The sequence below is a fragment of the Pan paniscus genome, chromosome 13, assembly GCF_029289425.2.
Source record: "Pan paniscus chromosome 13, NHGRI_mPanPan1-v2.0_pri, whole genome shotgun sequence".
Lineage (NCBI taxonomy): Eukaryota > Metazoa > Chordata > Mammalia > Primates > Hominidae > Pan > Pan paniscus.
In genome coordinates this window covers 110,345,164-110,372,859 of record NC_073262.2, presented here as the reverse complement: position 1 = coordinate 110,372,859, position 27,696 = coordinate 110,345,164, and the positions used below count along the sequence as shown (strand labels likewise).

Below are 27,696 nucleotides of genomic sequence, written 5' to 3'. Positions count from 1 at the left end.
ATGTAAAATAAAGGGCCAGGATAAAATTTCTCTTTAACCAGAAACACTGAGCCCTAAGTGGTCATCTTAGGATGAAACATATGAAATTGCCAAAAGGCAACCAAAAGGCCTATAAAAATGGCAATTTGGTTCAAATATATCTTTCATTTTCTTAACTCTTCACCCCCAGACTCCTATCAAATATGTTTCAGGTATTCTGTCTTGTAATGAAGATGTGAAAGTTCAATTCACAATATACCAAAGTTAATATTCTATTGGGGTCTGTATTATAGTAGTTAAAAAAAACCTACAAATGAAAATAAATTTGAGTCCAGGTAATCAGCCCTTTTTTAAAGTCTCATGTTAGGGAACAAATCTTCCGTAGGTATAGAACTCTTGAGAAAAATGCCATAGTTACCACCCCACTAGCAACTTAGTTTCCATGCCCCATTTGTCAGAGAACCTACCTGCTTTTCAGTGACATTTATACTCTTTTCCTCAACTGACCCAATTTCCCATTTATCAAAGTCGCTGTATTGCCTTCTAGAATTAAAAGTCAAAGGAAGAGAGCAGCTTAGTGATACTTATTTTACCAACTTGTTCTTCAAGTCACAGATTCATGTCCAATGTCCCTCTCCCAAACTTTCTTTTAAACCTTTGGCCAAATATGTCAGCATTTCTGCTTATAACTGGCATATCACAGGGTGCAAACCATCTTATAAAGTGATGTATGATAGATTTTTTTCCTAAGTTAAATCAGATCTTTTATCCTAGTCGGCAACTTATCAAGACACAGTGATCAGTTAGTTTTTGTTTTTTTGAGACACAGTCTCATGCTGTCGCTCAGGCTGGAGTACAGTGGTGCAATCGCGGCTCACTGTACTCTGCCTCCTGGGTTCAAGCGATTCTTGTGCCTCAGCCTCCTGAGTAGCTAGGATTACAGGCGTGTGCCACCACGTCCCGCTAACGTTTTTCTAATTTTCTTTCTTTTGAGCCGGAGTTGCAGTGTCGCCCAGGCTGGAGTGCAGTGACGCCATCTTGGCTCACTGCAACTTCCGCCTCCAGAGTTAAGGGATTCTCCTGCCTCAGCCTCCCGAGTAGCTGGGATTACAGGCGTGCATCACCACACCTGGCTTTTTTTTTTTTTTTTTTTTTTTTTTTAATAGAGACGAGGTTTACCATGTTGGCCAGACTCCCGACCTCATGTGTTGTGATTACAGGCGTCAGCCACTGCACCGTCTTTTTTGTAATTTCAATAAAGACGAGGTTTCACCATGTTGGCCAGGATGGTCTCAAACTCTTGGCCTCAAGTGATCCACCCACCTTGGGCTCCCAAAGTGCTGGGATTACAGGCGTAAGCCACCGTGCCTGTGATCATTTACTTAAATATTTGACTTTAGGTAATGAAGAAGAATTAAAGTGGATGAAAATATTGCAATGCTATCAGGATTTATTGAGAATTGCTAAAGCTCAGTGGCTAGACTCTTAGTTCTAAAGAAACCTAATAGTGACTTGGCATATTTTTAACTGAAATGTAAGCTTGAAAATAGCACGTTAGAGTCAAATTATGTGGCTTAAGACATCCTCTCAACAGCAACACAAATTCTAGTTCCTGTCTTTCCATTCTTTCCTGTTTGTCTGAAAACCTCAAATACCTCTTGTTCTAATTCTACGCTATTCCTTTAATTCCTTTCTCTTTGATACATTTTGCTTAATTTTATATTCTAATGTGCTTTTCCCTCTCAGACACGATAACCAACTATTCAAGATGCCATCTAATGCACTATGCCATTAAGTATTGTGGTCAGTGATTTTAAGTGTAATAAATTATCTTCAGGTTGAAAAGAGCATATGCAAAAGAAATGGATCACTACATCTTAACTAGAGGCATGGATCAAATCAACTTATGGTTGGTTTGAAAATGCTTTAAGACATATCAGGGTTGACTTAAAACTAGGCTGGGCAGAGATGTAACACTATGTGGATAGAAGTGTTACAAACACACTAGCCATATTTTAATTAAAATAGAGTTTATTAGCTTTTAATATAAACATGAGAAATAAAAACCACATAAATTGTAGCATTCTTTTCAAAATAAAACTGCAATCAATACTTGAATCTCCAAACTCTGAATTCCATAAACAATATTTGTTTTTTTGAGGTGGTAGATTGTAATATTTGTATACCATTATTTATCATTTATGTCTGTCCTTTAAAAATGATGGAAACTGCAGCACAATATGATGTGAAGCATTGCTATAATAGAGGAAGTACTCCTGTCCCAGAAATGCTTTGTTTATAAGCAAGATTCCTAGGATTAGATTTGAGAAAATAGGAGAAACAGATTTCACATAGTTGAGAACACTAACCTCTTAGTATTTCAAATTTAGGTGACATTATCGGTCTCCTAAAATTATTTGCTCCTTGCCTTTTAAAGCCTGAAGAGTTCCTAAGGGTTATGTAAGTATTTCTTAAATAGCAGGACTTAATGGGACACCTACAGCTTGGTAGCATGTAGGATGATAAAACAGCTGTTCCTATCACCTTCTATAATTAGGGTCCAATTCCTTTTATTACATGTTAATTAACACTGCTCTTCAAAATCTTCCTTTAAAGAAACTTCGGTAATCAAAGCATATAGAGCACAGCTCTGCAGGTAACTACTTTTAAAAAGAGGGCATTTTATGGAGATAGATACAAGGTATTCCAAAAGTTCAGTGTAATTTTAAGCTTTGATACTTGTAGAAATATAAATGCTACAAACCTTTACAAAACCTTGTCTGAACATTTTTCTTCTGCTTTTTTCTTTGAGACAGGGTCTGGATGTCGCCCAGGTTGGAGAGCAGTGACATGATCATGGCCCACTGCAGCCTTGACCTCCTGGGCTCTACTGATCCTCCCACCTTAGCCTCCAGAGTGGCTGGGACTACAGACACATGCCACCATATCCAACTATTTTTATTATTTTTTTACAGACAGGGTCTCACTATGTTGCCTAGACTGGTCTTGAACTCCTGCACTCAAGCAGTCCTTCCACCTCAGCCTCCCAGGGTACTGAGATTACAGGCATGAATCACTATGCCCAGCCCATTTCTTTTGCATTTAATTTTGCATTTTTCTAAGAGATGGGGTCTTGATAGCGTTGTCCAGGTTGGAGTGTAGTAGCTATTCCTATAGGCACCATCATGGTACACTGCAGCCTCCAATACTTGACCTCAAGCAATCCTCCAGCCTCAGCCTCCCAAGTAGCTGGGACTATAGGCGTGCACCACCACACCCAGCTTCATTTCGCAAATTTTGAACATAAAGCTTTTAATTTTTTGTTTCAGTCAATGTCTGCTATCAAGAGTGACCGGAACAAAAAATTAAAAGCTTAATATTCAGGAGACAGGTGCCAGTTGCACTTGTAGTCCCAGCTACTTGTGTGGCTGAGGCTAGAGGATGGCTTGAGACCAGGAAGTTCTAGGCTGCCGTGAGTGCACAATGATTGCACCTGTGAAAAGCCACTGCACTCCAGCCTGGACAACGCAGTAAGACCCCCCCAGCTCTTTAAAAACAAACAAAACAAAACAAAAAACTTTCAAATCATGTTTTTTAAAGGTTTATAGCATTTATACTCATGCTGCAGTGCCTTGGAGGGCCCAAACTATATTAAAGCTTAAAACTGCTTCACTTTTTTCATCGTCACTGAACCACCATGTTGGTTGGCATTATGAAAATATCTTTTAATACATTTATTTAGCAAGAGAAAAATTATCAGAAAATGAGAAGCACCATTTATAGTTCACAAGAAATGCAACATGGACTCCAATAGAAGTAGATATCAATAACTGATACTTCCTCTGTTTATGACCCCAAACATGCTAAAATGCTAAAGTAATGCTTGCAAAGAATATGAATGACAAATGTTATCCAGCAGCTTTTTGGTTTAAAATGATTGCCAATGACTAGCAGCTTCAATGGTAACAGTAGGGAGGAAGAACCCTTCAGTACCTAACAATGCTGCAGTCTGCTCCTAAGTGGCTTTAGTTAGAGTCCCATGTTTTAATGGTAATACTGCATTGATTTTAAAGGCATATGCAGCAAAATGCGGGGGGAGGGAGAAAAACTGGAAGAAACAAAAGTTATATGGTTAGTGTCTTTAAAGTCTAAAAATTTAAACTATTGTTTAAAAAACCTTACATAGTTCACAGCTATCGGCCCACACAGTAAGCAAATATCTGTGTGTAGGATGGGAGCCTTCACTTTGGAGTGGTTTTTGTAACTCTGTTTACATTAAAAAGGACAGAAGAGTGTTTTGTTGCATTGACAAGGTCCCATTCTTTCCTGTGGAGTATAATCCTTGTTGTCCATGAGTCTCTTGAATTTGAGATCTTTCCTTTTGATGAAAACACTAATTTTGCTGGTTTTTGAGCAGGAAAGGTGGTATTTCTCCAGTCTTTGTAGATGAAGGTCCCATGACGTTATAACCCCTCATTTCTCCTTTTAAGAGAGGATGGCTTTAGAGCGCTGAATACCAATGAAGTTATCAGCGCTGAAAGACCTTCTCATAGCGGCTCTACACAAGTCTTTGTCTTCACACAATCTAGAAATAGCCTAGGAAAGTCAATCAAATAGAAAACAGGTACAATTTTAAAAAGGGTTCCCACCTTTGAAAAAGCACCATTGATGAAAGCCACACATGTGGACTCCTTTAGATAGTTCACAGTTACAGCTACTTTGGCTGAGTTTTACACTGCCAGGTTCTGGGGACACTACTTCCTGACAGTTCACCAAGGTAATATCCTTTAAGGACTATGGTTAGATTCCCAGAGAACAAAGGGGAATCTATTATATTATTAAAAAGCTGGATTCCCAAAGATATCACAGGTATTGTGATAGGCTCCTAACAGCAATAGCATCTGTTATCTGTTAACTTATTCCTTAAATATAACAAACGTACACTTGTGCAAAAAAATGTTTATTCAGCTATTCAAATTCTACCCAATCCTTATTAGCTATTATATACTCAAAGCACATTTTAATGAGGCAGGTGTGTGCTGGACTATACTGGAACATATGAGTGGTCTGATGACTGACGCGCCAAAAGGTGTTACTTCACATGCATGTTAATTATGGTAGAAATACATATTATTATTTTTTTCTTTTTTTTTTTTGAGGCAGAGTTTCACTCTTGTTGCCCAGGCTGGAGTGATCTCAGCTCACTGCAACCTCTATCTCCCAGGTTCAAGCGATTCTCCTGCCTCAGCCTCCCAAGTAGCTAGGATTACAGGCATGTGCCACCATACCCAGCTAATTTTTTGTATTTTTAGTAGAGACAGGGTTTCACCATGTTGGCCAGGCTGGTCTCAAACTCCTGACCTCAGGTGATCCGCCTGCCTCGGCCTCCCAAAGTGCTGGGAGGAATGAGCCTCTGAGGCATGAGCCACTCTCAGGCATGAGCCACTGAGCCCAGCCTAGAAATACATATTATTCTAAAGTACCACCAAGGTACCACAAAGTGTTTAAAATATGTGTCCATTTCAGTTGTAATTCTGCTGTATACTCACCAAGAGTCATAAGCCATAAATATTACTTTGCCCCATAAAGTTACCATTTCTATTAAAAACCCATGTACTTCCTACATTATTATTTTTTTTTTTTTTTGAGACAGGGTCTTGCTCTATCGCCCAGGCTGGAGTGCAGTGGCATGATCTCGGCTCACTGCAGCCTCCGCCTCCTGGGTTCAAGCAATTCTCATGCCTCAGCCTCCTGAGTAACTGGGCGTCTGCCACCACGCCCGGCTAATTTTTGAATTTTTAGTAGAGACTGAGTTTCTCTGTGTTGGTCAGGCTGGTCTTGAACTCCTGATCTCAAGTGATCCACCTGCCTCGGCCTCCCAAAATGCTGGAATTACAGGTGTGAGCCACCATGCCTAGCACTTACATCCAGCATTTGAAACACCTGCATCCTATATAGTGAAGGGTATAGGTCTCTTGGCTTATCCACTAATCCTTTGTCTAAAAAACTCATGGGACGGCACTGTCATACATAAACCATGACATGAATTTGCAAACAGAATAAGTAAGACAGTCAAGAGTGGCAAGTGAATTATGTATGTAGATAAAATTAGGAATACAGTCACAAAGAAAAAAATTTTTTTTTTGGAGACACAATCTCACTCCGTCACCTAGGCTAGAGTGCAGCGGTGCAATCTTGGCTCACTGCAACCTCCGCCTCCCAGGTTCAAGCGATGCTCATGCCTCAGCCTCCCAAGTAGCTGGGATTACAGGCATGCACCCCCATGCCTGTATTTTTGTGTGTGTGTACTTTTTTTTTTTTTTTGAGACGGAGTTTCGCTCTCAAAACCAAGAGACCTATACCCTTCACTATATAGGATGCAGCTGGAGTACAATGGCACGATTTCAGCTCACCACAACCTCTGCCTCCCGGGTTCAAGCGATTCTCCTGCCTCAGCCTCCCGAGTAGCTGGGATTACAGGCATGCGCCACCACGGCCGGCTAATTTTGTATTTTTAGTAGAGACGGGGTTTCTCCATGTTGGTCAGGCTGGTCTTGAACTCCCAACCTCAGGTGATCTGCCCTCCTCGGCCTCCCAAAGTGCTGGGCTTACAGGCGTAAGCCACCACGCCCGGCCTGTGTGTGTATTTTTAGTAGGGACAGGGTTTCACCATGTTCGCCAGGCTGGTCTTGAACTCCTGACCTCAAGTGATCTGCCCACCTCAGCCTCCCAAAGTGCTGGGATTACAGACATGAGCCACAGTGCCCAGCTAAAAAAATTATTCATGTATGGTTATGTGAAAGGGTAGAAGTTCAAAAGGAAACCTCATTAACAACAGATTAAATTTGATTTAAAATATTCTGAATTATGGTCACAGAAGAGTTAATATGTATAATTTTTAAATAATGTTCATCCTTGTATAAACCATAAAAGACACAGGAAATCTGATGCCAAAGGGCTAATAAGCTCTTCAGTGTTAGTTAATTTTAAAGCTTTCCATTTTCCTAATCACTACTTAATATGATTTAGTCACAGATGTTGGCTTTGGTGGCTGATGGAAAACCTCACTTAGTGACTTCATAGCCTTACCTCTAGGTTCTGTGCTCTTTCTTTGCTAAGAGGAGCAAATAGAAAATTCAGGTTGTTGTCATCTGCTAAGGAGCGAAGGTCAAAGTAGTATTTGGCATAAACACTGGCAGGAACATTAATATTAAACTGAAGAAGCTCCAGAAAATGCCTTTCCATTTCATTCCTGGAGGAGGAAGAACACAACAGCACCAGCACAGGACAATGTCAGTCAACTGGGCTATCTTCAAAAATATCATTCTAAGAGACTAGAATGGCTCTAAACTCTATTTTAAAATATAGGCTACCCAGTTGTATTAACATACTAATGTTCACACAAGGTACAGTTACTTGTGGTCCCTTCTGCATCCCAGCACTCTGGAACTGGGATGAAGGTTGAAGGTTACGGCCTCTGATGCACTTGTGCTGCTGACTCGGGCCTCATTCTTCAGAGTTCCATTAGTGCAGCTGTACAATTCATACTTCACGCTCACTCACAAGGCCCCACTATAGTGATCAGATGAAAGGAATGATGTATGCTGTTTATTAGCTCTGAAGAACTTGCAGACATTTTCACCAGGCTGATAACAGGAAGGGGCTTATTGAAGTAGAGAAGCACCAACAAAAGGAGTAGGCATATCACCACGGCAACAAATGGATCCATCAAGAGCCACTGCTATTATCTCTGAGGGGGAAAAACTCTTGAGGCAACAAGGATTCATCTCAAATAAATAAATAAGCAAGCTACATTACAGGGGAAGGGAATCCCCTCCCCCTGTCCCAGCGCATGAGGCTATGTCAAAGGGCATAATGCAAGTTTCTGCTCACTTTAATATTATGAAGGTGAGAAATTGTCACTATGACAGGGTGAGGATACTCTTTAAACTTTGGAAGGCAGAAAGATCAAAGATGGATGTCTTGGCTAGACTAAACCCATTTTATGATATGACTTATGGTAGGTCACTGGACTTAAAAACTCAGTGTTTCTTCTGAGTTGGGAATGAAACCCTGAGGTGCTCAGTATCTACCGTCCTGGTCAGAACAGAATGTAGGAGTGAGCTGAATGCAGTGGGAGAGGAAAGGGCTGGGAGTAGTAGTCGGCTACATGACCACACGGCTGCCCTTGCCAAATGCTTAAGCAAATAAACATAAAACTAGAGAAAATCTTAACCACTTTCACAGTAATCCCTATAAGGAGTTAACTGTATAAAAATGATAAATACCTAAACAACATATTTGGTTTCTTGGTTTCAAAGTTTTAATATTTTATCCACTGGGTAAGTCAACAAATGCTTGATGATCTCCTGTATGGAGAGCAGTTAATATGAGCAGAGATGTGGTTTTCTCATTTGCTGAGCTTAAAAACCCAACTGAACCTACTTCCAAAATTAATTTCCTGTTCATATGTCCATAAGCCTATAGAAATGTAAATCAGATAATGTTTTGATAATCAGCTAACCAGGACTTAATTTACTACAGCAATAAATGCACTTCACAATCCCTTTTATATTTTTTCCACTAATACATTTTAACTGTGTAGAAATATAGTACTTCATAGGATTAACACACATATTAATAGAGGTTTAATCACGAAGAAAAGCATTATGCTTACAGAATATGCATCTTCTAGGTTTTTTGTTGTTTTTTAAATGGCTAGGTAGCTGAATAGCATACCCTTTACAGGCACAGCAAACCGTCTGAATAGCAGCTGCTCAGTTTAACTTATTCTTTTAAAGGGAAATATATTCTAACAGGACATGTAGCTGTTGAAAATTTTTAAGAAAAACCTGATAGACACCAATTTAAAATTGTTTCAATTTAGACTCAAAATGAGACCACTACAAATAGTCAACAGCAGGGGGATGAGACAAATGTATATTAAACAGTTTGTTGAAATGCTTTCCAAAGATCATAAACAAAAGCAGCCTGTTTGTAGCATAGCTCCTGGTGCTTCCCTGGGCATACACAAACAGCACTATTTAGAACTGGTCTTCTTGGAGCTGGCCCCTGCTACCGCTCCTGAAGCTTACATCTGTAGAAACCTGCACATTTCCCTGCGGGTTCTCTGATACTGTATCTTGAACTAGAGCACCAGTCAGTTCAGTTGCAGGTTTTGAGAACATTTTAGCTGCCATCATGGTAGGGCTAAGAGTTCATAATAATAAATTTTGCTTCCTTCAAGAAACCAGTTTGCAGACGGATGACAGCAGTGATCAAAGTCATTTTAGTTTCTGCAATTTCCAAAAGTACTTCCATTTGTTTCAAATTCATTTGCTGTCACACCCTTTGCTAAAACGGCTACCAGCAATATCACTAGGGCTGTTCGGTAAACAGTAAAGTGGTCAACTTCACCAGAAGCCACTTCAACAGCTACCACAATTACTGGTTCCTTTTTAGTCACAAGTATCCTCACTTCAGTTGTGAATATATGGTATGGTAATTCTGAATGACAGTCATACGGAGTAATGGGCAAAGGCAATAAAAACAAACTCTTGCCACTGCCTGTCATGACCTTGATCTTCCTCTGCTGCTCAACATCATCAAGAGGTGCTCCTTCATATTTTTCTAAATGCCACCCACAAAGCCATTCTCACTGTCTGGTGGGCACCCTGAGAGCCTTTGCTGGAAATGCCTCCCTGGCTCAGCCTGCCTACCAAGCTCCAAGGCCCTTCCCTTCACGGCCGTCATGAGGCCAGCCTGGAAGGAACCCTGATGAAGCTGCTGTTTCAGGGTCATATTGGTGCCATCTGTGAGGAACTCCATGACTCAGCAAGGATCCTTACACTCTCACAGGTAACTCAAGGCCCCCAAAGTGGTGCTGTGGTTGTCCGAGTGCCCAGGGAGCCTCTCGAGTGTGGTGAGCATTGGATGATGCCCCAGCAGTGCTTCTCAGACCGCCTGAGGGGAACGCTGGAGCTTCCTAACTCATGAGACCAATTTCTAAATACAAAAAACACTCCTAATGGGGAGGGGTCAGGGGCACAGGGATCTTCATATCTCAAGGCTTCTGTAAAAACAGACCTTCAGATAAAATGTGGAAAGACTAGCAAGAGCAAATATACAATGTGTGACTCAGGTTGAAGCTACGTAACTTCTCAATAGTCCAGAGGCCCTAAGACCTAATAGTGGCCAAACAATTATTTCAAAGGCCAGACATATGCCCTTTAAGGGCTGTTTATACCCTACTGGTCACATGAAAAAATATAAATGAATGAATGAATGAATGAAAAAGAGATAGGACCTTGAACTGGCAGATAACTTTTTAAAAGCCATAAAGAGGCCAGGCGTAGTGGTTCATGCCTGTAATCCCAGCTCTTTGGGAGACGGAGGCGGGCGAATCACAAGGTCAGGAGTTCAAGACCAGCCTGACCAACACAGTGAAACCTCGTCTCTACTAAAAATACAAAAATTAGCCAGGCATGGTGGCGCATGCCTGTAATCCCACTGTAATCCCAGCTACTCAGGAAGCTGAGGCAGGAGAATCGCTTGAACCTGGGAGGTGGAGCTTGCAGTGAGCCGAGACTGCGTCACTGCACTCCAGCCTAGGCAACAGAGCAAGACTCCGTCTCAAAACAAAAAATAAAATAAAATAAAGATATTTACTGTGCTATGTTGTTCTGGTAGTATACTTGTAAGATTTTTGCCAAAAACCACCCAAAAAATATTTTTCAATTTATCAAGCAGATTATTACACATCAAAACCTATCAAGTAATGATGGAAAATATGAAGTTAGTTTTTTTTTTTTTGAGACAGTCTTGCTCTATTGTGAACTGTTATACTAAAGATAGACAGATATAGTCTTATGCCTATTTCCATTATCTGCATAATGTAACCTCTAAAAATATTCCTTAAATTGTTAACTTTATAGGAATAAGATACTGGAAAATGGTTAGAAAGTTCACCAAAACCTTACAAACTCACATGTCCTCAACTGTAATGTCCTTGAGGATCTGGCAGTAGTCCACATTCCATACAGCCTGATCGTCCCAAACCTTGGAGGCAAGAAGAATGGCTCCCAGAACAATCCTTTTCCAGTTGGTGGGACAAATGTCGATTTCAGCATAAGTTAAAAGCCTTTCTAAGTAAACCTGTAAAATAGAGCACTGGTCTTTGATTTTAGTTCAGTTTAAATGCTTTGATAAGCTTTTTTTTTTTTGAGACGGAGTTTCACTCTTGTTGCCCAGGCTGTAGTGCAATGGTGCGATCTCGGCTCACAGAACCTCCGCCTCCCAGGTTCAAGTGATTCTCCTGCCTCGGCCTCCCGACTAGGTGGGATTATAGGCATGCGCCACCATGCCCAGCTAATTTTTGTATTTTTAGTAGAGACGGGGTTTCTCCATTTTGGTCAGGTTGGTCTCTAACTCCTGATCTCAGGTGATCCACCCGATCCTCCCAAAGTGTTGAGATTACAGGCGTAAGCCACCGCGCCCGGCCTCGAAATGCTTTGATAAGAATTCATGACTGACAAACTTCTTTTGTTTTTGACCAGAAAATAAGTGCCTTTTATTCTTATGTTCTACAGAGACTTTGCTTACTCAGCCAAAGCAAGACACTAAATCACAGTTGTAGGTCAGATATCTCTGCTGCCTATTCTGCCCATATACATTTCCCGCCCAGTCACAGGAATGACTGGACATCTCAGCAAAGAGCATCATCAAGAGAGGCACTCTTATCACCTCCACACTCATAATAGAGTTGTTCAATAAATAATGAGTGCCTACCAGGTACAATGTATCATACCTGCATGGTAGATAGTAATTTTACAGGTAATTATATTATGCTCAAATATGTAAAACCCAAGTAATACTGAGCACATTTTTACCTTCTCCTTTTCACAGTAACTAACCCTTTTGTGGCACTAGCTTGAAGAACTGCTGGTCAAGAGAGCCACCCAGTGGCTGCTGTGCAGAGCAGCATGACAGATCTTTAGGCTGTAAAATATTCCCCGTATTCAGTGCCTCCACAAGGAACACAGATGGACAAAAGGATGTCTCTGGACCCCTGGTATTCCTCTAAACCTGCCAAGCAGTTTATGAGACAATTTCATGAATTATTTTACATCTACCAAACATCCTTCAAAGAACTGAGCAAAGTGAACAGCTGAGTAAAGATTTCAGAGGTAAGCTGTAATTTGCTGTTACCTCAAAGGGTTCTCTGTGGAAGAGTATGTCTATATGCTGTTTGAACTCTGTATCAAGACAAAAAGAAATCTTTTTAGGCTGAAGTGCAGTGATGCAATCTTGGCTCATTGCAACCTCTGCCCCCTGAGTTCAAGCGATTCTCCTGCCTCAGCCTCCCAAGTAGCTGAGGACCCGCCAGCACACCTGGCTAATTTTTGTATTTTTAGTAGAGACGGGGTTTCACCACATTGGCCAGGCTGGTCTCTAACTCCTGGCCTCAAGTGATCTGCCCACCTCAGCCTCCCAAAGTGCTGGGATTACGGGCGTGAGCCACTGTGCCAAGCCTGAAAAAAGTTCATTTTAACAGAGCTTATTTACTGTCTGAAGGTTATCAGATAGGCAGATCAGATCTGGCAGTGTTCTCCAAACTCGACTGTGTTTTCAAAAATGGGTATTGAACATGACATGTTCTTAAGAGAGATTCTGTTCCCTTTCCCCCAAATTCTGCACTCTCAGTATCCTAACAGGGTTCAAATCTCAATGGGAATAATTAGACCACAGGGAAACAACATAGACAATCCCTCAACTTCCTGTTGCCTTTACGGGTAAGCTGGTGATGTGCTGATGCTCACTGATACCACTTGCCCTCCTGTGTCAGTGTGAGAGTTCTTTTCTTCCCACTAAAGCCAACTCCATCAGTGCAGTTGATCCCATCCCACTTGTGCAGAACACTGTCCCCACAACTGCGTCTTTTTGAAGGCTTTCTCCTTCTCTGCCAGAGATTTTCCCCAATGTGTTTCCTTTGTTCCCATCCCCCTCCCACAACTCCCCGGATGTGTCCTCTCATTTGCTCAAAGCATCACGTCCTGGTGTCAGCTTCTCATCTCCCATCTCTCCTTAACCCACTCCTGTTTGTCCCTTGCTGCTGTCACTCTCCTGAGACTCCTCTTGCCAAGGTCCCCAGAGTCTTCACACTTACAAGCCAGAGCTCTTCATCCCACTGCTCCACTCCCCAAGTCTTCCCTAATATTGTACAGGGCATTTCCATTCACCTAGTTGCTGAGGCCAAATACCTACATTCAAGTTATCCCACACCAGACTGTGCACAATTCCTGCTATGTCCACCTTCACTGGTAGGCTGCTCGCTTTTGATTCTGAGCTGCCATTTGTCACTGCTCACCTGTATCACCCTCGTTGCTTCTTAACTCTCTTCTCTGCCTCTATTCTGCCAATTATGGCCTACTCTCTTCAAGCCATCAGCATAACTTCTTAAGAGCACTTCACTCCCCTGCTCAAAATCTACCTAAAGTACCCATCAAACTGGAATAAAAACTTCTTCCTGGCCAGGCGCAGTGGCTCACACTTGTAATCCCAGTACTTCGGGACGCCGAAGTAGGCGGATCACCTGAGGTCAGGAGTTCAAGACCAGCCTGACCAACATGGCGAAGCCCGGTCTCTACTTAAAAAAAAAAAAAAAAAATTAGGCGTGGTGACGGGCACTGGTAAGCCCAGGTACTCGGGAGGCTGAGTCAGGCAGAATTGCTTGAACCTGGGAGGTGGAGGTTGCAGTGAGCCAAGATTGAGCCACTGCACTACAGCCTGGGTGACATAGCAAGACTCCGCGTCTCAAAAACAAAACAAAACAAAACAAAAAAAACCTTCCTGTGGCCTGCAAGCCAAAAGGCCCTATGTGACCTCACCTCCTCCACTCTTTCCAACTCACTCCAACCACACGGGACACCTTGCTGTTTGTTCCTTGAACACACACACACACACACACACACACACACACACACACACACAAAATGTTCCTGTCTAGTCTTGGCACTTGTCTGGCTGCCTGTAATGCCAGCACTCTTTACCTTCCTGCTTTGATCAGGTCACTGCTCAAATGTCACCTCTAGAGAGGTTCTTCCTGATCATTCTATCTAAAATAGTGAGCCCCTCCTGTCACTCTGTATCCCTTTATGCTGCTTCATCTTCTTGCTACTTACCACTACCTGAAAAAATGTCTTCCTCACTAGAACATAAGCTCATAAAGGCGAGAACTTTGTTCAATCTGCCTCTCCTCTACTCTAGCACTTGGTAGCTCACGTCGGTAATCCCAACACTCTGGCAGGATCGCCTGAGGTCAGTTCTGAGACCAGCCTGGGCAACACAGCTAGACTCTAGTTCTACTAAAAAATTAAAACAAAACAAAACAAAAACAAAAACAAAAAACAAGAATAGTGGCATAGAGTAGGCACCCAGTGAATATTTACAGAATCAGAAACTTCTTGGCAGCATTTAACACTGGGACCATAGCCTCTCTTATCTTGATCTCTGTTCTTTTATTACCTTCTCCTGGGTTTCCTCCTTCCACTCCATCTGGGAGCTTGTCCCTCAAAAATGCTAACAGTCTTTAGAGATCTATCTTCTATCCACTTTCTTTTCTTTTTTTAGAGATGGGGGCCTTGCTATGTTGCCCAAGCTGGACTCAAACTACTGCACTCAAGTGATCCTCCCACCTCAGCCTCCCCAGCAACAGGGACTACAGGTGTGCACTACCATGCCTAGCTTCTCCACTTTCATTCTGCAACCTTTCTCTGTATTTGAACAGCTACTATAACTCTTCATTCCTTACCTCTAAGCTCAGATTCATGCTCCAGTCCAGTACATTCAAATGATTATTGGACACTGTCACTGCTACCTCACAGGCACATAGAGCTTAAACCATCTAAAATGAACTCCCCTCTTCCTATACAGCTTTCTCTCTTGTATCACCTGTCTCTCTACATCTGGAAGCACCACTCCTGCTTCTCTACAGTATGTGCTAAGTGTTCCAAATGGCTTACAGCTCCATGAAAAGGCCTAAGTCTGATCCAGTACCCACTGAGGGGCTTCTATTCAAGTGCACAGAAGCCTTCTCTCCTAAATTCCAATTGGATGCTAAAGGAGTAGGTACTGACCTAAGTATTCTTTCCCTCCAGGCCATGCAGTTGACCTTCCTCTATAGGTTTGCTGTGGGGAGGAGTAAAACAATCCTAACCACTTGAATGGGATTTATTATTCAATGATAAAATCTTACCATAGGAATTCTGTATGGAGGACATAAAGTTAAGGACACAGCTATAGCTTAGTAAGCTAATCAGCAAAGCCTTTGTCCAAGTATTACTGGTACCACATTGCTGGGCAACATCACGAGCAGGCACAAGAGGTAGGCAGAGATGATTAAAACCCATCATCCAAGGAACAAAGAATTTAGGGCAATAGTTCTCAATCACAATACACATCGGAAATACCTGGGGAATAGAGCCTGGGACTTGGCTTAGACCTACACTGGAATCAGTATCTGGCTCTGAACCACATGGTTTTGTTACCGCTCCCCATCACCCCCAGCCCTGCCACCATGCCTTGTATGTGTACACACTGAATGTGTACATGTGCATTGATGGGTAGGGGGAGAAACCAGAAATCTCCCTGGCTGCCTTTTGTAGCAACTGTTCTGTGATGAGAAAAGCAATGGAAACATGTTCAACCATAATGATGATTAAACGCGAATGTACGTATTTATGTTCCTTTCATAGGTTTCTCTTAAAGTTCTGATGATAATTTCAGGAACCTATTTTTATTTGAAAAATAGGACCATACCCTGTGTACAAGACTAATTTCTAAAGACACTTTATAAATGAGAAATATCTTACCAAAGTTACTATTGCACATTCAGCTGTTAGCTGTGCAGCACTAAAAAGAGTACGAACAAATCTGTAAATAAATTTGTGCTCAGGATCATGCTTAAAGTATTCCTCTGGAACTTTTTCTCGCTGAAAGAAGAAAAGATGCAATGTTAGTATCCACTGAAGAAAAAAATTTTGTTTTTTTTTTTTTTTTTTTTTTTGAGACTGAGTTTCACTCTTACTGCCCAGGCTGGAGTGCAATGGCATGATCTTGGCTCACTGCAACCTCTACCCCCCGGGTTTAAGCGATTCTCCTGCCTCAGCCTCCTGAGTAGCTAGGATTACAGGCACCCGCCACCAAGCCTGGCTAGTTTTTGTATTTTTAGTAGAGACAGGGTTTCAACATGTTGGTCAGGCTGGTCTCAAACTCCTGACCTCAGGCAATCCACCTGCCTTGGCCTCCCAAAGTGCTGGGATTACATGCGTGAGACACCACGCCCGGCCTAAGTACTTTTTTTTTTTTTTTTTTGAGACCCAGTCTTGCTCTGTCGCCCAGGCTGGAATGCAGTGGCACAATCTCGGCTCACTGCAACCTCCGCCTCCCAGGTTCAAGTGATTCTCCTGCCTCAGCCTCCTGAGTAGCTGGGATTACAGGCGTGCACCACCATGTCCGGCTAATTTTTTGTATTTTTAACAGAGGCAGGGTTTCACCATGCTGGCCAGGCTGGTCTCAAACTCCTGACCTCATGATCTGCCCACCTCGGCCTCCCAAAGAGCTGGGATTACAGGTGTGAGCCACCATGCCCAGCTGGCCTACGTACTCCTAAGACCAGCAGTGTTGACGTTTGAGCCCATGTACCCCTTAAAATAATTCTGGTTGAGTGATATGACTTTTAGTTTTTAAAATATAAACAATTGGATCTTAAAATATCATAATGATTCAATACTCATCACCATTTATCATTAAGGAAAAATACAGGCACAACTCAGAAAATTTTTATGTTCCTTTCCACTTTCTATCCACAGAATTCTATCAAAATGTAAACTACTTGTAGGCTCGAAAGTCTTACTAATCATATGTCAGGATTCTCTCAAATACACTTTGAAAAATTTTTTTTTTTGAGATGGAGTCTCACTGTCGCCCAGGCTGGAGTGCAGTGGAGCGATCTTGGCTCACTGCAAGCTCCGCCTTCCAGGTTCACGCCATTCTCCTGCCTCAGCCTCCCGAGTAGCTGGGACTACAGGCGCCTGCCACCGTGCCCGGCTAATTTTTTGTATTTTTAGTAGAGACGGGGTTTCACTGTGTTAGCCAGGATGGTCTTGATCTCCTGACCTCGTGATCCGCCTGCCTCGGCCTCCCAAAGTGCTGAGATTACAGGCGTGAGCCACCGTGCCCGGCCTGAAAAAATATCTTTAGTTTCCTGTAACCATAAGGCTCAAAGGCTTCACTGTCCAAGACAATAGTCATTAGCCACGAGCGGCTATCATATACCTGAGGAAGTGAATTTTTAAATGTTTACACCATTTTAATTGATTTAAATTGAAATTGTTCTCTAATTATCTTCATAGAGATCATGTATATTTGTTAGGACTATTTATAAATATCAGCATGAAATAAACACAACTCTATGAGAGAAAAATACTACCTCAAAAAAAGTGACACTTACTGTAAGTGGATGTGATCTCTCATCAAAAATATCCAGGGATCTATTTGCATCTCTATAAAATAAGAATATGCATTGAAGAAGTTAATTCAGGAATTGTTAATATCTGAGTAAAATGTCTGCTGGGGGTGGCGGGAGATGCCTCCTGTTTGCTTTGGTGTTTGCTTCACCAAAGCAAAGAGTTGTACAAATTCTTCTCCTGGATGCCAGCCTTCAGAGGATTTCCTGACCTCTTTTTACTCAGCATATGAGGTTCTGTACTGTGAGGTCTTTTCTACAATGACGATTCAGAATTGCCTTTAAGTATTGGACCTCCCTAACAGGCAATGGTAATAAAGTATATTTTCACTCTTCTAACCCCTCATTGGAACTCGAGAACATTTTACACAGCAGTAGTGGTGGGCAATAAACTCTTTAGAACTTTAATGACTGTGAATGAAATTCAGATTTCCCAGGCTTTTCCTCTCTAGTTCTCTGTATTACATTCTTGACATGTATTTGTTTAAGTAGTTTGATGAGTTAAAAACCTTATTGTCTTTTTATTTTAAAAGAGACAAGTCTTTGATAATCTTTACAAGTTTATAAAACTAATACATTGTGCTCATTTAATAAAACCAGTGGTTCTCCAAGTGTGGTCTGTGGACTTCTGGAGACCCTCTAGATCCTTTTCCAAGAGGTCCTTGAGGTCAAAACTGTTCTTTTAAGAACACTTATTCAACCTGAGAAAGCTGATTGAAAATTTAGAAATAAAAATAATTTTAAAAAAAGAATACTAAGATATTGCTTGCTTTTTGACTGTATGACATTTGTAATGAGTGTATAACAGCAAAAGTGGGTAAACTGCTGGCTTGTCAGCATGAATCAAGGCAGTGCTACCAAATTATACTAGTAGTTACGCTACTCTTTACTGCCTCTTGCAGTTTAAGAAAAACACCTGCTTCACTCATGAATATCCTTGCTGAAGCAGTAAAAATTAATGGTATTATTAAATCTTGACCTTTCTTTTCACTATTCTGGAGTAAGCAGAAAGTTCACATAAAGTAATTCTGCATACCGAGGTAGAGTTGTGTTAAGGAAAAGCACTTGTGATTTAATTGTGAGCTAAACAAGCCATTTTTTTTTCACAGAATATCATTTTTACTTGAAAGTACAACTGTCATTCTCAAAAATGAAAAAAGTGGCCAGGTGTGGTGGCTCATGCCTATAATCCTAGCACCTTGGGAGGCTGAGGCGGGTGGATCACTTGAGGTCAGGAGTTCGAGACCAGCCTGGCCAACAGGGTGAAACCCCATCTCTACTAATACAAAAATTAGCCAAGCATGGTGACAGGCGCCCGCAGTCCTGGCTACTCAGGAGGCTGAGGCAGGAGAATCACTTGAACCCGGAAGGCAGAGGTTACAGTGAGCGAAGATGGCACCAGTGCACTCCAGCCTGGGCAACAGAGTGAGACTCAGTCTCAAAAGATAAATAAATAAAAAGTTTTTAAAAAATGAAGCTTGTCACTTCAAGAAAATAACACTATTTGTTGCAATGATAAAATTCAAGCTTTCAAACTAAAAATCAGGATTTGGAGAAACTTGTACCTTATTATGTGAGTTTAACAGCTTCTCAATACTTAAAGATTTTTTAATACAATTGGTGGTGATACTAACAAAAGTGAGCTTTGCCACTGTCAAGAAATGTGAACCAGGCTGGGTGTGGTGGCTCACGCCTGTAATCCTAGCACTTTGGGAGGCTGAGGTGTGCGGATTGCTTGAGCTCAGGAATTCAAGACCAGCCTGGGCAACATGGTGAAACCCTGTCTCTACTAAAAATACAAAAAATTAGCTGGGTATGGTGGTATGTATTTGTAATCTCAGCTACTTGGGAGGTTGAGACAGGAGAATCGCTTGAACCTGGGAGGCGGAGGTTGCAGTGAGCTGAGACTGCACCACTGCACTCCAGCCTGGGTGATAGAATGAGACTCTGTCTCAAAAAAAAAAGAAAAAAAAAGAAAAAAGAGATGTGAACCAATATTTTCCATATAACCAATGCATAATATTAGAAAACCAAGTAAGGGGAAATGATACATTTATTGTACAAGACAGATGGGTGAGTACTAATAAAAAATTCATTGATAACACAAAATTCCACTGTAACCATTTTAAGAAACTAGCACTTGTGGAGTGTTGGGTAGTATTAAAGAATACTGGCCGGGTATGGTGGCTCATGCCTGTAATCCCAGCACTTTGGGAGGCTGAGGCGGGTGGATCACCTGAGGTCAGGAGTTCAAGACCAGCCTGGTCAACATGGCAAAACTCCATCTCTACTAAAAATACAAAAATTAGCCAGGCGTCGTGGCATGCGCCTGTAACCCCACCTACTCGGTAGCCCGAGGCAGGAGAATCGCTTGAACTTGGGAAGTGGAGGTTGCAGTGAGCCGAGATCGTGCCACTTGCACTCCAGCCTGGGCAACAGACAAGACTCCGTCTCAAAAAAAAACAAATAAAAATAAACTAAAAAATAAAGAATACCCACAACCATCTGAAAGCTTTAAAAATATACCTTTTACCAACTATATATTTGCGGGAGGCTAGGTCATCTTCTTATGACTTCTTCAAAACAAATTACAGCTCACTACCAGGGTGCACTATTAGCCACGTAATACACCTACACATGTACTCACTGTATCTAAAATAAAAGTTGAAATTAAAAAAAAAAAACTAATTGCAAAGACAGAGATGAGAATCCAGCTGTTTTCTGTTAAGCTGGACACTAGAGAGTTGCAAAAATATAAATACATGACACATTTTACTCAACTTCGTTGTTGTAAAAGAGAGTTATTTTTCATGAAAAAATATTATTTATGTTAACAATATGATTCTCACTCAGGGGTTATATTTTTGTTGTCACAACCTGGGACAGCTGTTAAATATCCTACAATACACAGGACAGTCCCCACAACAAAGACTTATCTAGCTCAAAATATCAACAGTGCCAACGTTGAGAAACTGAAACTAAATATAGGGTTTTTTTTTTTAATTCTCAACTTCAATTTCTAATGCAATAAATATCAGTATAACCAACATAAACAAATACTCTTTGGGATCCTCAGTAATTTAATAATTGAAACCATCTTGGGGACCAGAAAAGCCACAAATGATTCAGTTCAATACTGTAATAGCAATCTATAGCTTATGATGTCTATAGTTATGACCTAATACTGAACTTGATATCATGCAAAGTAATTAGCTGGAATAACAAGACAGGTTTTAAAGGAGCTCACCTGTTCTTTATGTGGTAATATATTGCTAAGGTCACACTGTGAAGGGAAAAAAAAATTATTTTTAACAACTGATTTAAACATTTGTTAGGCCTGAAGACATTTTTTAAATGAGGGAAGGGAGGAACCCTCCTAGCGGCCCTGAAATCCTCTAGTTCAGAACAGTACCATATGGGTACTTTCCCCTTGTTTTAGTTCCTTTCAGCAAAAATACACGAACCAAAATGCTAAGTAAGGCCGGGCGCAGTGGCTCACGCCTGTAATCCCAGCACTTTAGGAGGCCGAGGCAGGTGGATCACGAGGTCAGGAGATCAAGACCATCCTGGCTAACACGGTGAAACCCCGTCTCTACTAAAAATACAAAAAATTAGCCGGGCGTGGTAGCAGGCGCCTGTATTCCCAGCTACTCAGGAGGCTGAGGCAAGAGAATGGCGTGAACCCGGGAGGCAGAGCTTGCAGTGAGCTGAGATCGTGCCACTGCACTCCAGCCTGGGCAACAGAGCGAGACTCCGTCTCAAAAAAAAAAAAAAAAACAACCCAGTAATATGCTGTTAAAATACATGTTTCTGTTGACTATTATATAAATAATTACATATATCCCCATTTGCTCTTCTGCCCATAGAACCTTTCATTTTATACAAGTTCTACCTATTTGTATACATGCTTAAATTTAAACTATTTGGTTTTTTGGTTATTTTTATTTTTTGCTTTTTAAGCTGTTAGGCTCTGCATTTCAGTTGATTTAATTAACTATCACCTACCCACCCATCTTTCATTATTTCCCCTTAAAGTAAATAAAAGTGTTTTATACCAAATAAAATCATTTATGATCAATTTTGCATCATTAGTAGAAAACTTATTAGTAAATAAGTGCACACAAAACCAATGATAAGTGTAGCTATCCTGAAATAAGCAGTGCTAACAATGCAGCATAAAACTACAAAGTGTAATATTAATGGCAAGTATTTCCACATTGGTTTAAGTAAAATATTAGTGAACAGACATGACTTTTCAGATATATGTTACTGTATTCCTAAATTACCCACAGATGTTGTGTATCAGGAAACAAGGAGTTGTCTTAGGTAAGTTATATGCTTCCATTTGCCCTCAGTCTCTAAACTGAGGCTCAAAATAATTGAGGGAAGGCAAATCTGAATTTTAAGTCCATACAATGTTAGCACTTTTTTAAAAAGTCTGTAACATTAGCATCTAAGATGGATACTTCTATAGTGCTTCAAACATTTTCATGTCCAAATTGATTTTAACATTACAGAATTTGAAGTTATATGCTGAAAAGGACCACAGAACCTTACATGACATTTAATCCAACACCCAGTTTACAGATATGGGGACCAAGGCTTAAAACTGACTTGCCCAAGGTCCCACCAAATAGAAGCAGTTCATCCCCCTACATTCAATTAAGCAGTGGTTCTCAAACTTTCTGCACACTGCAATCACCTGAGGAGCTTTAAAAACTGCCTAACTTCCAACTTGAGACATTGTGATTTAATTGGCATCGGGTATGACTTGGGGTATGAGGAGTGTTTTTTGTTGTCTTTTTGTGTGTTTTGTTTTGTTTTTTTTGAGACAGAGTCTTGCTCTGTCGCCCAGGCTGGAGTAAAATGGCACAATCTCGGCTCACTGCAACCTCCGCTTCCCGGATTCAAGCTATTCTGTCTCAGCCTCCCAAGTAGCTGGGATTACAGGTGCAGGCCACTACACTTGGCTAATTTTTTTGTATTTTACTAGAAATGGGGTTTCACCGTGTTGCCCAGGCTGGTCTCAAACTCCTGAGCTCAGGCAATCTACCCGCCTTGGTCTCCCAAAGTGCTAGGATTACAGGTGTGAGCCACCACGCCCAGCCTGAGGGTTGTTTTTAAAGATCCCCTGGTGATGATTCCAATGTGCTGCAAATTTTGGGAATGACTGAGTTAGGGTTAAGATCAGAATCATCTGGGATGTGCTTGTCTGTGTAATTATGCCTCACATGCCTTCTCCATTTTCCTAAAAGGCTTGTGACTGCCTAGAGATCAAGGGAAGGTGGAGGTGAGATGAATGTGTTTGTGGACATATATCTTGAAAAAAGTTGCGTAAGTGATTCTGATATGGCTCACCCATCCCATGAGAATAACGCACTAGTAAGCCATGATAAACATTTTTCAAAATCTTTCCTAAAAGTCAATTTGCCGTACTTGTGAAACCTTTATTTAACCAGTAGTGAAATATACCAAATGATCATTTCTAAAACTTACTGAGAACAAATTAAAACTTACTGTACTTCCAAAAGTAGACATCTAAAAATTAAGACTAAAATGGGGGGAAAAAAGCATGAAATCTATTATACTTGTTTGAGCAAGGTTAATCTTCAAAACTACTTTGAATCTTATAGAAACATCAGAATCTTTTGAATTCAAAAGAAGCCAGGGACTCTAGCCAAAGTGGAGTGGTTTTTTAACTCAAGGATTTAGGACCTTGGCTGAATACAAACATTGAACGATTACTCAGTAGGTGCCAAAGCTCAGGACTTTAGACAGAGTCAGAGTCCAGTTTGTGCTAAAACACAATTCGATTTCAACTATTGTTTTAAGTGAGAGAGGAAAGTGACATTATTATGAGTGTAAATTTGCTGCTTTTAAAGTAGAAGTTACTGACAATTGAATTAACTAAAAAAAAAAAAAAGCTAGTACATTAGAAACAAAATTAAGTTTATAAGCTAGTTATGTTTTTAGACTAAAAAGTAAAATTAGGGATAAGGACATTAATATTCTAGTGTAGCACTTCCCAAACTGTGTTCTGAAAATCAACGCTCATAATCCAAGGAGATGTTAATAGTTTCCTGACAACCCCAATGGAGTTGTTTGCTGTTGTTGTTGGTTTTTAAATAAACTTGAAAAGTTCATCTTAGGGTGTTCTGAAAGTGCATCTCAGATTGTGCCCAAGAGGTGCTCATGCACGACAGGGAAAATGTAAATGCAGATACACTATGGTGCCAGTAGAGGACAAGCTGTTCCTTCTTCCAAGAGTATTTTGCAAAGCAGTACACATTGTTTTAGGCCTGTAACTCATAACAAACTAACGTTTTTCCAGAAACATCCAATAAAAAGCACCTCTCCTTCTCACATTATGTTCAACACTGTCTTAACATAAATGCATTAAATAAATAGCTACACTTTTCTGGGATTGCTTCTTCACTAACTGGCTTTCCCTTCCACCATGCAGCCTAAGATTAAAACAGGAAATTAAAATTCATATTTAGATCCTTGAAATCAATATATAGTTGACACCGATTTCTTAAACTCATTGCTGAAAAGGACAATCAAATGGCTGAAATTACCGAGGATGGCTAGGATGCTTTTAGCATAAGGGGGTCTGTCACTCAGCCCTTGGCAGCCTAGTTGTACTCACCATTTTACTGTGGTTCTAAGATTAGGCTGGCTGACTGTGCTGTCATCTAGAAATATTGTTGAGCATGAGCTATATTTTTTAGTAAGCTGCCCTGGAGATACCTGAAGGGGAAGGGAAATAGAAGAAAATGTCACAGTAAGTTAAACCTATAAAAGTGTGGTTTTTCCTTGGTTAAAATGTCAAATGATAAAGCATTAAGATATTTCTTACACTCCATGAACTGCCTGAGTGTAGTATCATGTGCAGCTCTATGGGAAACCCAGTGGAGGCTCTCCCACAGACAGTGTTTGAGGAATGGGTTATGAAATGCTGCTCTTGTGGTACCTATAATCAAAGCTGGCAAGCATCTGTTATGCATTCCCTGTATAAATTAATGGGAAAAGTTTACAATAAGATTTCAGTGTTTTTTCTTAAGCAATAAAAAGCAGCTGAGATTTTCTATTATTCCTTCACTACAGTAAAATGTAATGCCTTAAGTCATATTTGCATAAGAGCATTTTATTGCAGTAAATGAAAGCCTAATACTACATTTACTAAGTTACTAATATTAAACATATTAGTTCAGGAGACAGTATGAGAAACAAGTGTTTCACAGTCAGAGGCTTCGTCTGCCAGGGCTGCTCCATCACCCTCAGTGAAAGGGCCTGTTTTCTTATGTGGAGGAGAAAAAGTATCACTTTAATATTCCAAACAAAAAAGATGACAAAAACAACTTTAGGAATTTAACTTGCACTTCATATTTAAATAAAACTGCTATTACATTATTCAAATGAGAACCTCAGAGAACACTCTCCATTTCAAAATGTTATTAATTTTATTCTATAAGTTATTTGACAGGCATCATGGCACTTGCCTGACTCACTCATGCTGCTCTGCCTGGAATACCTTGTTCTTCCTCCTTATCCCGATAAGCCTGACCCCATCTGCCTTCTGGGATCCCTTTGCCCGCAGCCACACCAAAAAACATTTCCCTTTTGGTACATTCATCCATCTAATTCACCACTTGTTACATGATACCAACTGCTTGTGGAGTAACCCCTCACAAGAAAGTAAGCTTCTCCAGGGAAGGAAGGACTCTTCCTCCTCATACCTCTGGCTGCTGAGCACAGAATTGGGGACAAATTAAGGAGTTCAACAAGTGTTTGACAAATTATTTAAATCAGTTACAATTTGGAAGGTAAATGCACACACACAAATTAGCAGAATTTATCTGCAGTTGTATCAAGGAGGTGACTATGAACTTTTTGAGCCCTCTAGAAAATAAACCATCTTTAAAACACTTTAGAAGTATCCATTTATTTGGGAAGAGTGCAACAGTCAAATACTGAAACAGCCTGAACTATGTTAAGAAGGTCAGTAACCAAATCCCAGTCATTGAATAGCTGAAAGTAACAGTAGCATTTTTTTTTAAAACCACAGAATACTAATAATTTTAACACTTAAAAAAAAACTAATTCAGATGAGCCTTCCTTCTTCCTATTAATATGATAGTTTTTACCACGTTGTCACACTCTCCCATCAGTATCCCACACATATACATGAAAGACAGGGCAGGGAGAAGGTCTAGTCATTGCTTTTAAAAATGCATGCATCAAAAAATTGCCAGTAGCCAACAATCAGAACTATCCATACAGTGTAACAGCATTTTGTTTCAGATGTTTTTACTGCAGTCACTTAATTCTTACTAACAAAAAGTCCCAGATATTCTGTTTTTAAAAAGTATTACTATTTGAAGGACCAAATTCTCCTTCAACCTAGAAATGTTTTCAACTATATCTAAACTCATGTTTCTTAAGCTATTATATTTAATGTATATAGTTTACATTAACTGTGTATGTGTGCTAATGTATATACTTTTATTGTCTCAAGAAACACATACAGTATAAAAAATAAAAACTGACTTATTCAAATACATTCATTCAAAGTGGAAGGTGGGGCTGGGCACGGTGGCTCACACCTGTAATTCCAGCACTTTGGAAGGCCAAGGCGGGTGGATCACCTGAGGTCAGGAGTTCGAGACCAGCCAGGCCAACATGGAGAAACCCTATCTCTACTAAAAATACAAAAATTGGCCAAGCGTGGTGGTGGGCTCCCATAATCCCAACTACTCGGGAGGCCGAGGCAAGAGAATCACTTGAACCCGGGAGGCGGAGGTTGTAGTGAGCCAAGATCGCACCACTGCACTCCAGCCTGGGTGACAGAGCGAGACTTGGTCTCAAAAAAAAAAAAAAAGAAAGAAACCTCTCTGCTAATCAATATATAGCATGAGACACACCACTAACTTTCAACTATCCAAATTTTTTGTTATCAAGAGTATCCCTATATCTCTTGAGACTACGGGGTGGCAGAATTAAGCTTCTGAGCAAAGCAATTACAGCTGGCAACAGGTAATTCTCCCATCATCTTGCTGGAAAACTCAACAATTTCCTTTATTTTAGGCTAAAGCCTTACCAAAGCTGACTTACAACCTCAACAAACTCTACTGACAAACATAATAATATAAAATATAAATACTTAAAAAAATCCAAACAACAAAACACTACTGAAAGTTCACAGATGTCATTTCAGGTAGTCACAAAATAGGGACAAAGAATATATCATTCATCTTCATTTAGTCTGCACAAATGACAATCTTTAACAAGAAAGGGAAGGGGTACTGAGTAGACTTAAGGGAGAATAGCAAAGATAGAAAATAATCATACTTAGTAATCTACTGAGTCACAACTGAAACCTTAAAGGTAAAGTACCTGTTGAACTCCTATGCCTATCCACTGACTTTTCCCATTGTGCCTACTGCCTCTAATTTTAACCCATTTAAAATAAGAAGTAAATGCTACTACAGAATCTGTCTCAAAAGAAAAAAAGAATTAATGACTTTTAATTAACTTAAAAATTTCTGACATTTTGTGCATTAATGAAACACCTCCATCTATGTTGCACAGTAATGGGGCAATATAGCAGGGTGCAGAGTTTGAATACAATTCCTAAGGCCTTACTAGAAGAGTATAATATGCTTATTATAGGTATAACTAAAAAATGTCTGAATTAGTATCATTATGTTGAATTTAAACTTAGATTTACACTTTAAATAAAGGTTCTAAATTTGGGTTAAACATGACAGATTGACCATAAATTTATTTCCTTGCCCTCCTGAAATTTCATTAGAATTAAAGACATAAAATAAAGGTTATACACAGGAGCAGGCAACAGGATTGACAGCAGATATTTCCATTTATTTTATTTTTGAGACAGAGTTTATAAATTTATTTATTTTTTAAACAGAGTCTTGCTCTGCTGCCCAGGCTGGAGTGCAGTGGTGCAATCTTGGCTCACTGCAGCTTCCACCTCCCAGGTTCAAGCAATTCTCCTGCCTCAGCCTCCCGAGCAGCTGGGATTACAGGTGCGCACCACCACACCCGGCTAATTTTTATATTTTTAGTAGAAACGGAGTTTCAACATGTTGGCAAGGCTGGTCTCGAACTCCTGGCCTCAAGTGATCCTCCCGCCTCAGCCTCCCAAAGTGCTGAGATTACAGGCGTGAGCC

The 27,696-nt window shown here is 40.5% G+C and overlaps 1 protein-coding gene across 3 annotated transcripts in view; it reads right to left on the bottom strand.

Moving 5' to 3' along the window:
- Nucleotides 1-1,992: 1,992 nt before the first annotated feature.
- CCNYL1 (cyclin Y like 1) overlaps nucleotides 1,993-27,696 on the bottom strand; it is a 51,062-nt gene continuing 25,358 nt past the window's right edge. Inside the window, exons 4-10 of one of the 3 annotated variants that reach the window (XM_008974269.5) lie at nucleotides 24,153-24,253; nucleotides 20,751-20,786; nucleotides 17,489-17,540; nucleotides 15,849-15,968; nucleotides 10,967-11,133; nucleotides 7,069-7,231; nucleotides 1,993-4,575 (exon numbers count right to left, since the gene is read on the bottom strand). In XM_008974269.5, coding sequence (XP_008972517.1) covers nucleotides 4,465-4,575; nucleotides 7,069-7,231; nucleotides 10,967-11,133; nucleotides 15,849-15,968; nucleotides 17,489-17,540; nucleotides 20,751-20,786; nucleotides 24,153-24,253 — 750 coding nt within the window. In that variant the 3' untranslated portion in view covers nucleotides 1,993-4,464. The remainder of the gene's footprint in view (nucleotides 4,576-7,068; nucleotides 7,232-10,966; nucleotides 11,134-15,848; nucleotides 15,969-17,488; nucleotides 17,541-20,750; nucleotides 20,787-24,152; nucleotides 24,254-27,696) is intronic. The other 2 variants (XM_003820812.6, XM_055109025.2) reach the window with 2 other exon arrangements.